Here is a 16,697-nt window from a genome sequence, read left to right as displayed (position 1 = left end):
ACACTTTTGTTTTCGTCGCATGGTTGTGAACGTTTATCTGGCGACTTTCTTTTCCTTCTTTTTTGTAAGAGCCGACTTTTACACTGAATAAAAAAAAAAGGACTACAAACGTCACAGAATCTCAATCTCTGTCGCGGGATTTTGTGTTTTGCTGCTGTAATGTTGCCGCGTTCCATTTGTAGTTGGAATTAACAAAATAACGTTTATACTCTGACAAATTTTAAATATTTACAATTTGTCGGAAAACCATGGCACAGAAGTGTATTTTCAAACAAAATACCTGCCCCATTTGTACCAATGTTGACATGAAGTTCTTATAAATATTGAATTTTTGTTCTTTTCAGACAATGTCTTTGAAATTAAAGAGAATTGTTTTACTGCATGTGGATTTGACCAGTGGTTCCCAAACACTGGGTCATCATTCAAAATGATCAGGTCATGTTCTATGGTGCAGCGTTGCCATGGCGACTGTGTGCATCATCTGAAGGACGAGACAAAGTTGGAATCATGAACTTTTTATTGGAAAGACAAAACTCAAAACAAGTGCGTTTTTATGGAAGGAGTGGAATGTTCTCTATGGGCGGGGGTGAACTCTGGGAATGTAAACCAGATCTACAAAGACCCGATCCCGGTATAGTATGAGACACATGAGCAGAGCGTGAATAAGGGGGGTCCTTGGTCGTCTCTGCTGCAGATGAAGAATGTTGATGGAATTCGAGGCAAACGTTGATGTGTGCGTTTGTGCCGCTCAGTAGAGCCAGCTGTACGCACAGCTGCTGTAGCTCACCAGCTCCCCCTCCTGGAACCACAGGGAAATCTCCTTTTTGGCACTGTCCACAGAGTCACTGCCATGGATGATGTTCCTGTGAGAGGAAACAAACAAAAAAAACCAAGTCAGAATTAAGGAAAAGACTTTTCCACAGCAGTTGTTGATCCACTGCTGCCTCCATCACTAACTTCAAATGTCTTATTTTGTCACTTCAGTGATTAAAAAAAACTTTATTCTGATTTATTTTTCAGTGACACAAAGTGACCACAAGGGGGTGCAGTAGACCAGTAGCTCCTGTGTCCCCGTGAGCTCAAAGCACTCTCTCAATGAGGTTTGGTGCTTTTAAGCTTAAATGGGCAGTTTCCAGTCTGAAGAGTCTCATCTAACCGTGAGATAAAGACACAAACGTGTTCTTAACACATCGTAGACTCACTTTCCGACATCGATACAGAAGTCTCCTCGGATGGTTCCGGGCTCAGAATTGGCCGGGTCGGTCGCTCCCAGCATCTTACGGCCCGTCTTCACGGCACCTTTGCCTTCCCACACCTGACACAGAGACACGAGTTGAAAACAACAAACTTTTATTATCACATCAGCTGTCGTGTCTGCGTGTCGTTGTCTCCTCACCATGGCGACCACAGGTCCGGAGCTCATGTACTCGATCAGTGGAGGAAAGAATGGCCTTTCCTTCAGGTCGTCGTAATGCTGCTTCAGCAGGTCCTCCGACGCCTGCAACGTCGCCATGACAACACATTTTTACTGCTATTAGTTTAAAACACAAAAGGCTCAACTGATTATTGTTAATCTGCGTTTCTCAAATTTTATTTAAACGCATCGTCATGTCCTTAAATGACATCGGCCATTTCCTGAAAATGGCTGAACTCGCGGACATTTGAGTTCTTTATTCAGTGAATGTTGAAGTAAAAATGTTCATTTTAACCCATTTTTGTCCAAAGTAACTTTAAGATATTTAGTTTAGATGCCAAATCAGCTGCAACATCAGCAATAAAAGATCAATTTCTACACACTGTACCTTTAAAGTCGTGTCATGTGACGTGTGTTAAACATGTTTAACAAGTTCAACATTAAGGAATAATCCCGTCACTAATCTCCACTCAACAATAACCTGTCAGACTGGACTAAAACATAATCTGTCCTTTAAAAAAAAAAAAAAAAGTGGAGTCAGTACTTTTATCAGACTGTCACTCAAGTGCACCACCTCCAGATTTAATCCCAGCCTTGGGGGAAAATCTGGCAGCTTTAAAGCTGCAGTATGCAAGTTGTTATTCTGCAAGAACAGACACGACAACTTTTGCTGCGTCATTCAGTCGGATGAAGGAAACCTCGCGTTTGTTTATACACAGCAACACAGCAGGGGCGGGCGGAGACAAATTCTACTACAGTTCAATTAAAAATCTTCTTATCTGATGATAAACCTGAGGAAAACAATTTGTTGTATATAGCAGCTAAAGAAATGTGCATCTTTATAATTCCACGATTTCCCACTTTAAAATCTCACAAATATGACGTTCAATCCAGGGCTGAACAGTTAATCTTAATTTGTGGGTCAAACTACCATTCCAGATTAAATATTATCCTGATTTATACAAAACATTCCACAGATGTGCACAAACAGAGGAATAATTTTAAATACATCACTCAAATAAAACCGGAAAAATAATCCACGTTCACTTCGATATCACAAGTCATATCTTAATCTGTTTAAATGCCAAGACATTATGTTACAACAATCAAGTGCGACGAGTGCAAACGAAAATGCGTTAAAACGTCCACACCTCTCGTCCCTGCTCTGTATACACACACACACACACACACACACACACACGCACACACACGCTCCCTCCACTGGCTGCAGTTTGCGATCATTTTCATAATCTGATGGGTATTTAGTCCATAAAATGTCAAAAATCTCACGTGACATTTAAACAGCTGAAAGTGTATTTTCCTCATTAAGACAAATAAAACCAGATTAGATCATTTAGTCATTTATTAATCTCTGCAGCATACACATTTACTTCCTGTTTCATTAATCCCCTTCTCTTATCTAACGGTTTTTAAAAAACCCTGTGACAGTTAAAGTCTCGGCCAGTCGGTCAGATTACAGACAGGAATAGTCGAGCACGTTAATCTGCTCACAGGTGGCGTTAACGCTGCTCTTTGTCACGCGATCGTGAGCTGAAAGGGTTAAAAATACCAGCGACTCTTATGAAAGCACACAAGGTTCATCGTCGCGATGAAATAAAACCAGAATCTTTGACTCACGTGAACCATCTTCATGCCCACGAGTTTGAAGCCTTTGACCTCAAACCTCTTGATGATGTCACCGATCAGACCTCGCTGCACGCCGTCAGGCTTGATGGCGATGAAGGTGCGTTCTTTAGTTTCAGTCATGATTCTGGAAAACATTTAAAACAAAAGACATTTAACAGAAAATAAGAGTGGGTTCTGCAGCAGGAGGAGGAGGAGCCCGAGAGTCACTCACACAGCAGCAGCAGAGGGGCCGGCTGCCGAGGGCCCCGACCCCATTGCACCAGAACCACACACAAACACACCCCGTTAGTCCCGGTCAGTGCGACACTGACAAGTGGACGAGTGATTTGACAGCTGGCTCCGCCCACAGTGCAAAGACCTTTATCCCTGCACTCGACTGCGTCATTGATGATTTCTACACCATATATCCATATTTTACACGTTTACTTAGAGCTGCAATCAATCAGTTATTTAATGAATTAGTAAATCAATTTTGAACAGTTCGACAGTTATTTACTAAAAGTTTAACATTTTGAAGGGTCTTAAATGAATATTTCCTGGTTTTTGGATGAAATAAGACATTTTCTGGTCCAAAAACTTGCAAACCCCTCTTTAGTTGCAGCACTAGTTATTTAACAATATTAATAACTTAAGCGGTCACGTCAGTTGCTCCATTTACTCAAACTAGTATTGTTGGACGTTTATTCTTTATAAAAACGTCAGTGTGAGGAACTTATAAAAACATTAAATGACGCAACTTATAGTTTAAAGTAGGGAAAAACGATTTGGAATAAATATCAAATTGCAATTATTAGAGGGTATGGGTATTATTTCACATCATTGTTCTCAGTTTTTATTGAAAAACATTTAAAAATTACTCCAAACTTAAAAGGTGATTCAACAAACTTTGGCTTTAACAAATGCAATTTCAAAAATGCAAAATTAAATGTTTAGTCCCAGTTTGAACTACAACAAAGTAGATTTAATTTAATTACATTACCGATATTGATTGGAAACTCGATCGTGATTTATGTTTTTGGCCGCATCATTCAGGCCTATTCATACATGTAGATTTTTTATTCATACATACATATAGAGTACATTTCTAATTCCATTTAAATATGTTTATTGTTATAAATGTATTATTCTTAGCTCACTTGGGCTCAAACAAGACAATGTCAAGTACTCCAACACCTTTAGGTGAGGATCAGTAAAAATGAAATACGGTCACAGCTGCATGATTATCAAGTATTTTTTACTCGAACAAATTACGCGACAAATTTAAAACATGTCAAATGAGTTAGTAACAAGAGGTTTTGACGTGTTAAAAATGTCACTTACAAGGAGTTAAACCGAGTCTGTTCACCGGCTGCGTTTGACAGCATTGAACCGAGCCGCACGCCAACTGTCAAAAGACCCAGCTTCCCACTTCCCCATAAACGCATCTTTTCCGAGGTTCACTCGATAAATTACGCGTATGATGCGTTCTGGGAAGCTGGGATTTCTCAGAACCGACCCAGACAGGGCCTCCTCCTCCACCACCACCTCACAGACACAGAGAAGACCGCCACATGGTCTTTTGTTCGCGCTGCAGCAGTAAAGAAAGAAGACGTGTCCCTTCAACACGACACGTCCCCCACAGTGAGACGCCGGTCTCGCTGCGATAACACAACCGCAGCGACACAAAATGTCCGACAGGAAATAAAAGTTTAACCGCGATACTAGTGTGAAGTTACGCTAAACGATATGCTCCGGAAAACCCCCCTTCTTTTAAACATAGAACACAAAAATAAGTAAACGATTTGACGGACGCTGTCTTCACACACGTCCGCATACCAGAGGGGGTGTAAATATGTCCGCGGAATGTTGATAAAGTGGAGTAAAGTTGAATTTACCTCGACGATGACGAGGCAGTTCCTGCAGCTCGAGACCTGGTGAAATGGGAGAGAAACGACTGAGGCTGCGCAGCCGCTTTTTATCTGCGGAGGCGGAGCCTGGACTACGGCGAGCCAAAGGAGGCAAGGGGCGCGGTCAGACGTAAAACGCGAAAAAAATAAATAACAATAATAATAATAAATTAAAAATAAATAAATATATATGTATATATGCATATATATATACATATATAAAGATATTCATCTTGTCGTTTTGATATCATTTATTTATAAAAGACAATATAATGTAAAGAATGGGAGAAATACATGTTTTTAACAGGTTTTTATTTACTAGATAAAGTGTTTTTCAAGTTGTATGTCCCTTTGTGTCTATTACTTTGTGTCCATTACTCTATAGTGTTTTTTGTGGTTTATTGTGGATTTTCATTTATCATTTTTAATCATTTATTGAGAAAGGACAAACAAAAGTTCACATAGCAGTGGGTCACATGTTCAATTTAGGCCTTTCACCATAGCACATACAACTATTTTTAGTACTATAAACAGATTTGTATTTGTCTTTTTTTAAAATACCTAAATATATAAACTTGAAAGTGCAAATGATTTATATTCAACACAGATATGCATACACTTACAGTTTGATGCATCAAATTAAACTTGTGTGACTGAAGTTTCCGAACACGTGAACTTAGATTTTGAGCATTCTATAATTTTTCCCAAGACAAATTAAAACATTCTTAAAACACTGCAGCCCCAGGCACCTATAAGTGTAGCTAGCAACATAGCAGATAGCTACAAACATTGCTTAAGATATTAAGAAGGAGAAAATCCTCGTAAAACCTTTTTAATAACCACATTTTGTGTTTTTGCACGTGATTTTATTCAATATTTTTTGACAACTATACACTCTGCAGTTACTGTATCGCTAACACCTAACATCATTTTCGGTCTGGTTAACTGAATGTTTGATAATTATTTTATCCATGTTATTTAAATCATATACACATGAATCTTAACTAAAATCTTTGGGAAAAAATGTATGTAGGGGCCCAGAAATAATTTCCCACGACCCACCTATGGGGTCCCGACCCAGCCTTTGGGAACCACTAAGTTTGAGAACCGAGCATTCAGGCTGTAATATGTTGTAATCCTGGAATATCCATAACACATGATTACATGTGAATGTTTAGATGAATACATGAAGACATCTGTCACAGCTTTTAAGAGGAATTATAGATTTAAAAATGTCTTTTATGGTGTGAGCTGCATTAATGCACATGATGTTGTGATATTGAGGCCATTAAGGTCTCCCCTCATGCAGATTAATGGAATATTCTGAACTTTACATCCCAAACACATTACGTACATCAACTGTGACGGAGCCTCAGAGATTGAATCTGATTTGAAACATTAAGTTTTCACACTTTGCAGTTTGTCTTTAAAAGACAAAATAACAGACACATCTACTGTTTCCTTTCCTGCCTCCTACTTTCATCTCCTGTTCATTCCTTTATTTACTGCTTCCTCTCATATCCTCTCATATCCTCTCTCCTCCTTCACCTCCATTAGCCCGTAGAAATCAAATGCAGTGTTAATCCTCATCCCTAATCTCCTGCTCTCTTCTCAGTCCTATTTTTACTGCAGGTCTTTACGCTCAGGATTAAACCATCTCTCCCTCCCTCTCTTTGCTCTGTTAAACCCTTTTATTCCGGCGTATGTTGGAGCTTTGTTGTGTTGAGTGTTTTGCTGCAGAGACACAACAGGAAGTCAAAAGAGTCCATGAGACTCCTTTTTTCTCTTCTCTCCACTCCAGTCAATTAATCACAGGTTGGACTGAACCAACTCAGGGTCAACTCTAGGGGCCCCTACGCAAGTTTTAACTTTTTTTTGCGACCCCTGCTTCCCAGTGATTGTATCAATAGATTAAAGAAACCATATGCAATCTTTAAAGGGTAACTGAACTCCCTCTTCTGAGGCTAACTTTGCCCATTGCCGGTTTTGTATAAAAGGGGGAGGAGTCTTGTGACATAAGAGTGGACCAAGAAAACCAATGTCAAAATGTGACTGCAGTACCTGGTGTTTGACCAGAGGGGGGAGTAGATACAATGTATAATATTAATACTAGAGACTAAAGATACAAATATACAACAGTGTGTGAATGAATTACTGCACTTGTCGTTTACTTAGTTCGAAATTTCAAAAATACAATTTGGAAATGTACTGTTTTTCAGAATTCTTCTGACTTAGAGCTTAAGTTATGTCGACATTGATTTCAGAATTCTGCAAACAAGAGAGAATTCATCAGTTCCACTGTGACCTTAAAGCTCAGTGGGGGCCCCTAGTGGATGAAGGACTCTAAGCAGCTGCTGATACTGTGTGTGTATCTAACACAGATGAAGCTGTATAATAACTGGTGTCTTTTTTGACGCCTGTGTGTCTCTGCAGCGTCTCTGTCCAACAGTGTGTCATGAACGTAATACACACACACACACACACACACACACACGTCAGATTAATGAACGATTGTTGTTTCATGACCTTAAATGAGTGACTTCACTTTCTCCACAAGTACTTTTTAAAAATGTCTCCTCATTTTAGTTGTGAGCCAAGAATCCACTCCAGAAATTATTTTTCCCACACACACACACACACACACACACACACACACACACACACAGTCCTGGTTCAGCCAGGGTTTTCCCACAAGTGTGTGTGTGGGAAAAATAATTTCTGGAGTGTGTGTATGTGTGTGTATATACATACATACATATATATATTGTCACAACCTGGCTCAGGGATACAACAAAAATGAAACACAGATGCCAATTAACGATATAACAAAATCATTTATTTATAATTCAACTAAAGATCAAACAACCCACTCAAATAAGGTTGATATGAAAATGGAGGTGAGTGTCAGTGTGTGTGCCATGTTGGATGGACTGTAGGTGTGGTGAATGTTGTAAGGTGTGTCAAACCAACAAACAAGAAGTCTGGCTGCCTGTGGAGAGCAGGATAATAGGAGCAAGCGAGAGAAGCTACTGGGCAGCGTGCAATTTATACTTGGGACACACATGGCAGGTGTGCCCCATCAGTGTAGATGACGCTCCCAGCCCCACCTTCTTAAACAGACAGGAACCTGAAAAGAGAAGTACACAACCAGCCCTACTGTTTTAGGGGAGAGAGGGACGTCACACCCCCTCCCTTAAAACAGGGACTGTAGGTCACTGGCTGGGTCAACACTCCACAATAATAGATAAACTACCTAACCCCACAGCAACTAAACCATAACAAAATAATCCTTAATTCCCCAGTATCCCTATGAGAAAAATTTGTAAAAGTCCTATAAATAGTAGGCTATGACAAGATTTATTTATAGTGTATATAGAAAAACAAAACCCTAAGAACTACGCCCCAGGCCCACCACCTTATTACCCAACCCACTCAAATCTGGAATCTGCAACTCGGCGCCTAGAGAAGCAATATTTAAGATTTAAGATTATGATGTTTGTGTGTTAGAAATAGTAAGGAATGGGCATAGGTAACAATAGCCATGGTCACTAGGTAGGGGCACGAGACAGGGCATCCGCCATTACGTTCTCACAGCCCTTCACATAGCGGACATCAAACTGAAATGGCTGGAGGAACAAGCACCATCTCATCAAACGCTGGTTTGGGTTCTGCAAGGAACGCAAGAAGGTTAGGGGATTGTGGTCAGTCTACACAACTAAAGGCCCCGTCCCGACATAAACCTCAAGTGTTGTAAAGCTCACACCAACGCCAACGCTTCCTTTTCTATGACTGAATAGTTAAGTTGGTAAGAGCTGAATTTTTTTGAATAGAAACTAATGGGGTGCTCTATTCCATTGGCCCCAGCTTGCAATAGTACTGCTCCTTCTCCTACTTTGCTGGCGTCCACATGTAGCACATAGGGCTGACCCAACTGTGGAGCAGCCAGCAAAGGGGCAGAACAAAGCAAGGCCTTGACATCCTCAAAAGCCCTCTGGCATCTGGGTGACCAAACAAACAGTACCTTAGAGCTCAAAAGGCTGGTTAGGGGTGCAACCACTGTGGCAAAGTTTAAACAGAAACTCCCATAGTACCCTACCATTCCTAAGAACCTGGCTAGTTCCTTCTTGGTTGTGGGCGCAGGAAACTGATCAATTGCCAGAACCTTTGCCCTAACCGGACATACCTGGCCCTGACCAACCACCTTCCCCAGGTAAGTGACTGTAGCCTTCGCAAACTCACATTTAGCCAGATTCATGCTCCGAACAGACGTCTGAAGAGAGCCCGAATATGCTGCAAATGATCAAACCATGTGTTGCTATACACCACCACGTCATCTAAATACACAACACATCCCTCTATAAGCCGTTGGAATGTTGCTGGGGCATTTCGCAGACCAAATGGCAAAACGGTGTAGGAGTACAGACCAGATGAGGTTATGAAGGCAGCAACCTCTTGTGCCCTCAGTGTTAAAGGAACTTGCCAATAACCTTTTAGAAGGTTGAATTTGCTGACAAAAGTGGCTGTCCCCACTTGGTCAACACAGTCCTCCATACGAGATGATGGATAAGAATCAGCCTTGGTGACTGAATTGACCTTTCTGTAATCAGTACACGGTCTGAAAGTGTTGTCTGGCTTCTCCACCAACAAGCAGGGGGAAGCCCAACTGCAATGACAAGGCACAGCAATGTTGTTAGCAAGCATATCTCAGGGGAGACCTGATAAAACCATTGCTGTATGGGCTCGGCATCTCCCACATCAACATCATCAAGTCCACCAAACATATAGAAATAAAACGCTGTCGTAGTCGCGCTCTCTCTCTCTCTCTCTCTCTCTCGCTCCTGCTTCCTCCTTCCGGACCCAGCCTACTGCAAGAGACCAGAACCAGGTTACAAGTGTGCTTATATAGCTGACTGATTACCTGATTCTGTCCAGCTGTCTGATCACCGGCTGAGCTACTCCTCCCTCTCCTCCAGCAGTCGCCGCTCTAACCATACCCCACAGCCACAATCATGCTAGACTAAATGGGTATGAGATGGAGTATCTCCAAATAACTCTGGGAACTCTTTGATGATCTCCCCCAACTCAACACGCTGGGAGTCAGACAGTTGCCCTAGAATGATGTCCAGCTTACCCAGAGACTCAGAGTTTCTCAGTCTACCTCTGAGCATACAGTCATCTGATGAGGTCAGCTCCCCATCGATCTCTTTTGACCCCAATGCTGGAGGAGGAACAAAACCCCCCACTCCAGCAGCCAACATAACCGGTTTCACCTCTGATAAGGCATCCTGTACGGAGTAACGGACATAATAGGGTTTTAACAAGTTGATATGACATAACTGCGTGGATCGTCTTCGATCAGGAGTAGCAACCACATAGTTCAGGTCAGAAATTTTATGAACTATAGAGTAGGGTCCAGTAAACTTTGCCTGAAACGGAGACCCCACAATCGGCAATAATGCAAGGACCTGGTCGCCTGGACTAAATTCTCGGCGCTCAGTTCGACGGTCAAACAGACGTTTCATTTTTCTTTGAGACCTCTCTAGATTCTCTTTAGCCATCTTTCCCGCTTCATACGACTTCCGTCTAAATCCATTTACATAATCAAGCAGGTTGACTGGAGGCGCTGGATCCTTCCAGTCATCCTGCATCACAGCGAGGGGACCCCGCACAGTGTGTCCAAACACCAAATCATTTGGACTGAAACCAGTACTTTCCTGAGTCACCTACCTTGCTGCTAGAATTAACCATGACAACCCCTCTTCCCAGTCTCTGTCTAGCTCTGTGCAGTAGGAACGCAACAAGGACATCAGAGTGGAATGAAAACGCTCTAAGGCTCCCTGGCTTTCTGCATGATAAATGCTAGACATCACACGTTTAATCTGGAGTTGTTTCAAAAGTTGTTAGAAAAAGAACGAAGGGTTACTCAACATAACCCAGGTTCTTTGATAACAGAGTGAGGTGTTTCACCACACGGCCCTTCTTGCATGAGGCACGGAAAGAAACCGGTCTTGAATGATTTTGAGGGGCGGGTCGGCTATGATAGTATGAATGGGGCAGTGCCCGGGCACAGCTCGACCTGTCTGTCACTGACAGAGTTGGTGCCATTGGAGCTTCCCTGGTTGGTCATGCCAAGGCGATATCCCATAGTGAAACACCTCACTCTGTTATCAAAGAACCAGGGTTACGTTGAGTAACATTTCGTTTTCATTTTAATCTTTTTAATGTTGATATTTGAGGTTTTAAAAGGTGGAAGATGAACAAGTTCGAGTTGTCAGAAAGTAGGACCTTTCCTCAGACGTTCACCGTGATGCTTTCCTGGGATTAAAGACTGTGAGATTTCTTTGTGCCCTGCTTTTTCGCTGTTTTTGCACTTCTACTTCTTCTTCTTCTTCTTTTTATTCGGTCTCTCTTTCTGTGTGTGTGTGTGTGTGTGTGTGTCTTTTTGTTCTTTCTTCCTTTCACCGTGCTCTTCTCTAACTCTACCGCTGCAGTACAGCAGGACAGAGTCATGGTCACATTTTCATCTACACACAGAAACAGAGCGTAAACTGAAGGTGTTTAAACCTCTGGAGACATTTAAAAAAAAACAACAAAAAAAACAAAAAAACAAAACAACAACAACCCCCAACTGAGCAGAGAACCTGTCTGTACAAGCTCACCTGTCTATATGACCTGCTTATATAACCTGTGTCTCTGTGTGTGTGTGTGAGAGAGTGATGATGATCCTCAGCTGTGAGAGAAACACAGCTGCAGTCACTAGCTGCTGATTAACACACAAACATGTGACCTACATTCTAGATCTTTCTCTATACAACAAACTCTGTATCTGTGTATGTAGGCGTGTGTGTATATTAATATATTGTATATACACATATGTGTGTATATGTATACATAATATATAAACTGCCTGGGCAAAAAAAGAGTTGCCACCTAAAAAAAAGGGTCACATGGTTGGAGCGCCTTTAGCTTTGATTACGGCACTCATTCACTGTGGCATTGTTTCCATAAGCTACTGCAATGTCACAAGATTTATTTCCGTCCAGTGTTGCATTAATTTTTCACCAAGATCTTTAATTGATGATGGGAGAGTCGGGCCACTGAGCAAAGCCTTCTCCAGCACATCCCAAAGACTCCCAATGGGGTTAAGGTCTGGACTCTGTGGAGGCCAATCCATGTGTGAAAATGATGTCTCATGCTCCCTGAACCACTCTTTCACAATTTGAGCCTGATGAATCCTGGCATTGTCATCTTGGAATATGCCCATGTCAGCAGGGAAGAAAAAAAGCATTGATGGAATAATCTGGTCATTCATTATATTCAGGTGGTCAGCTGACCTCATTCTTTGGGCACATAATATTGCTGAACCTCATCCTCATTTTGACCCCAAAATATGAAAATATTAGCAAGTGCGATGATGACAGTGACAGTAAGACCAAGTGAATCATCTGTGTTAACATATGATGTGGTGAAATATGTGTGGTGTGAATGAGAGAACAAGGATGTAAAGACACAGAATAAACAGAACTCACAAGCCCCCGGCTGAGCGCCGCTGCGTTAGAGTTTACCACGGTGGACGAGAGGGTCGCCTCCCTGCGCCTTAGGATTGCGGGGGGGAAAGCCCTGACTGCTGTTTGTGCCTATGCGCCGAACAGCAGCTCGGAGTATCCGGCCTTCTTGGAGGCCCTAGATGGAGTCCTGCAAGGGGCTCCGTCGGGGGACTCCATAGTTCTGCTGGTAGATTTCAACGCGCACATGGGCAACGATGGGGGAACCTGGAGAGGCGTGATTGAGAGGAACGGCCTACCTGATCTGAATCAGAGTGCTCGTTTGTTGTTGGATTTCTGTGCAAGTCATGGACTATCCATAACAAACACCATGTTCGAACATAAGGATGCTCATAAGTGTACTTGGTACCAGAGTGTCCTTGGCCGATGGTCGATGATTGATTTTGTGATCGTTTCATTGGATCTGAGGCCGCATGTTCTGGACACTCGGGTGAAGAGAGGGGCAGAGCTGTCAACTGATCACCATCTGGTGGTGAGTTGGGTCAGAGGATGGGGGCCTTCAACTCTCACCTTTTCCTGTATCCCTGTGGAGGATGGGGACATTGAACCTGAATGGGCAGTGTTCAAAGACTCTATTGTGAAAGCTGTAATGGAGAGCTGTAGCTCCAGGGCTTTAGGTGCCTCAAGGGGTGGTAACCCTCGAACATCGTGGTGGACACCAGTGGTCGGGGAACCTGTCCGACTGAAGGACGAGTGTTTCCGGGATATGTTATCCCAGAGGACTCCTAAAGCAGTTGCAAGGTATCGACAGGCCCGAAGGGCGGCAGCCTCTGCTGTGGCAGACGCAAAGCAGTGGGTATGGGAGAAGTTCGGAGAGGATATGGAGAAGAACTATCGGTCGGCACCAAGTTGTTTCTGGAAAACCATTCGGGGCTTCAGGAGGGGAAAGTGGGGGACATCCAAGCTGTACAGTAAGGATGGGACACTGTTGACCTCGACTGAGGAGGTAACCAGACGGTGGTAGGAACAGTTTGAGGAACTCCTGAATCCGACATCTGCGCCCTCTGTGGTATAGGCAGAGAGGGAAGCTGATGGGGGATCATCGTCAATCTCCCTGAGGGAGGTCACTGAGGTGGTTAAACAACTCCGCAGTGGCAAGGCCCCAGGGGTTGATGAGATCCGCCCAGAAATACTGAAGGCTCTGGGTGTGGAAGGGCTGTCTCCACACCCCTCCACGCAACGTCTCTTCAACATTGCGTGGAGGTCGGGGTCAGTACCGTAGGAGTGGCAAACTGGGGTGGTGGCCCCCCCTTTTCAAAAAGGGTGACTTGAGAGTGTGTGCCAATTACTGGGGCATCACACTTCTCAGCCTCCCTGGTAAGGTTTATTCCAAGGTACTGGAAAGGAGGGTTCGACCAGTAGTCGAACCTCAGATTCAAGAGGAACAATGCAGATTCCGTCCTTGTCGTGGAACAACGGACCAGCTCTTTACTCTTGCAGGGATCCTGGAGGGGGCCTGGGCATAGTCGAGGCATAGTCGTGGGGAAGGGGGGTTGTGGTTTGGCGGGCTTGAGATCTTGTCGCTGCTTTTTGCAGATGATGTGGTCCTCATGGCTTCGTCGGCCTGTGACCTTCAGCGCTCACTGGATCGGTTTGTGGCCGAGAGTGAAGTGGTCAGGATGAAGATCAGCACCTCTAAGTCTGAGGCCATGGCTCTTAGCAGGAAACCGGTGGATTGCTTTCTCCGGGTAGGGAATGACTCCTTGCCCCAGGTGAAGGAGTTCAAATATCTTGGGGTCTTGTTCACGAGTGAGGGGACGAGGGAGCGGGAGATGGGCCGGAGAGAGATGAAAAGAGAGCTGAGCCGGAAGGCAAAGCCCTCGATCTACCGGTCAATCTTCGTTCCTACCCTCACCTATAGTCATGAAGGTTGGGTCATGGGTCAAAAGAACGAGATCGTGGGTACAAGTGGCCGAAATGGGATTCCTCAGGAGAGTAGCTGGCTTAACCCTTAGAGATAGGGTGAGAAGCTCGGTCATCCGGGGGGAGCTCGGCGTAGAACCGCTGCTCCTTCACGTTGAAAGGTTTGGGGTCCCTTGCTGAAACTGCTGCCCCCGCGACCCGGCCCCGGATAAGTGGAGGATGATGATGATGATGATGATGATGATGAGAAACAAATAAAGGAGAGCATCCCACAGTGCAGCCCGAGAAAGGGATAATCCGGGTCATAATCCTGAATCTGAAAGTTAACGTACTAAAAAGTCGTAACATTTAATACCGTCCAACTTTCATCCACACCATAAGTCGGATTCAGGTCAGTGAAAACGATTACTTCTGAAAACTACGGCTCGGTGTTTGCGTGCATACATCAGGGGAAAATTTAGTCATTTCTTGTTGTTTTTCAGTATTTTCTGATTAGCTAGCATAGCTTTATGCTAACGTTACACTGCCACCTATAGGTTTGGCATGGTCATGACAGTGCTTGACTTGACGCTGTATTTAAGGGATGACCGATGATATCACAGTTATGTGTGAACTAACTTATGACTTCACTCTGCTAGGTGCTAACGTGCTACTAGCCGTGTGTTGTTGTGTGGGTGGCAGTGGGCGGGGCTACAGGCCAACACAAAAACACACATAACAAGCTGTAAATGAAAATTTTAAATTTTAAATTTTTAAACATGTTTCCTTTAATATCTGATGATATTTTATGAATTTAATTCATTCACTCATTTTCTGACTCACCTCTTACATACTGTGCCTTTAAATCAGCAGATTTGTGATTGTGATGAAACAAAAACATTTATTTTCCACTTTGTGACTGCATGTTTTTACTGTGTTGCACCACTGTGTTTACACTGAACCTTGAGTGAGTGAGTGAGGGTGCAGGTGTGTGAGTTGGCCAGCAGGTGGCAGTGTTGGTGCAGGGAACGGAGGGATTTTTGTGTCTCATGCAGCAGAGAATCAGGGTCAACAGTGTCAGAGCAAGTGTTGGGATTATTTTATCGTGGAGTCTTGTGTGAGAAATACAGTGATGTACAGTTACAGTGAACGACACTCACACACACTCACACACACACCCATTCCTGTATGGGCATCAAAAATCTCAAAGAATGTGAGAATGTGCTGAAAAAATTATTCTCACTTTGAAATTTCTGACACTCACTCGTCTTCTATCGCTTTCTCCTCCACATGAGGGTCACGGGGAGCTGGAGCCAATCCCAGCTGACATAGGGTGAGAGGCGGGGTCAGACCCTGGACAGAGGCAGGGTCAGACCCTGGACAGAGGCGGGGTCAGACCCTGGACAGTTCACCAGTTCATCACAGAGACAACCATTCAGACTCACACCTACAGTCAATTAAGTCAACATTTAACCTCTGCATGTTTTTGAACTGCGGAAGGAAACCGGAGAAAACACACAAACGGAGAACATGCAAACTCCTGCAGGAAGAACCGAATATGAATATAGATAGATAGATCTATATAGTGATATATCTATATATACTGTATATCTATATAGAGATACAGTGGGGCAAAAAAGTATTTAGTCAGCCACCGATTGTGCAGGTTCTCCCACTTAAAATGTTGACAGAGGTCTGTAATTTTCATCATAGGTACACTTCAACTGTGAGAGACAGAATGTGAAAAATCCTGGAAATCACATTGTAGGATTTTTTAAGAATTTATTTGTAAATTATGGTGGAAAATAAGTTTTTGGTCACCTACAAACAAGAAAGATCTCTGGCTCTCACAAAACTTTAACTTCTTCTTTAAGAAGCTCTTCTGTCCTCCACTCGTTACCTGTATTAATGGCACCTATTTGAACTCGTTATCTGTATAAAAGACACCTGTCCACAGCCTCAAACAGTCAGACTCCAAACTCCACCATGGCCAAGACCAAAGAGCTGTCGAAGGACACCAGGTAAAAAAATTGTAGACCTGCACCAGGCTGGGAAGAGTGAATCTACAATAGGCAAGCAGCTTGGTGTGAATAAATCACCTGGGGGAGCAATTATTAGAAAATGGAAGACATACAAGACCATTGATAATCTCCCTCGATCTGGTGCTCCACGCAAGATCTCATCCCGTGGAGTCAAAATGATCATGAGCAAAAATCCCACAACTACACGGGGGGACCTGGTGAATGACCTGCAGAGAGCTGGGACCAAAGTAACAAAGGTTACCATCAGTAACACACTACGCCGACAGGGAATCAAATCCTGCAGTGCCAGACGTGTCCCCCT

At 43.3% G+C, this 16,697-nt stretch overlaps 1 protein-coding gene across 1 annotated transcript; it reads right to left on the bottom strand.

Moving 5' to 3' along the window:
* Positions 1-499: 499 nt before the first annotated feature.
* On the bottom strand, positions 500-5,025 carry LOC131448056 (nucleoside diphosphate kinase-like). The gene is made up of 5 exons (XM_058620127.1): positions 4,936-5,025; positions 3,053-3,185; positions 1,397-1,498; positions 1,203-1,315; positions 500-863 (listed from the first exon to the last, which is right to left on the bottom strand). The coding sequence occupies exons 2-5, from the start codon at positions 3,179-3,181 to the stop codon at positions 749-751; spliced, it is 459 nt and encodes a 152-aa protein (XP_058476110.1). The 5' UTR covers positions 3,182-3,185; positions 4,936-5,025; the 3' UTR covers positions 500-748.
* Between the last annotated feature and the right edge of the window lie 11,672 nt (positions 5,026-16,697).

Source organism: Solea solea, chromosome 21 (genome assembly GCF_958295425.1).
Source record: "Solea solea chromosome 21, fSolSol10.1, whole genome shotgun sequence".
NCBI lineage: Eukaryota > Metazoa > Chordata > Actinopteri > Pleuronectiformes > Soleidae > Solea > Solea solea.
The sequence above is the reverse complement of the archived record's forward strand: the minus strand, read 5'-3'. Positions and strand labels throughout refer to the sequence as shown.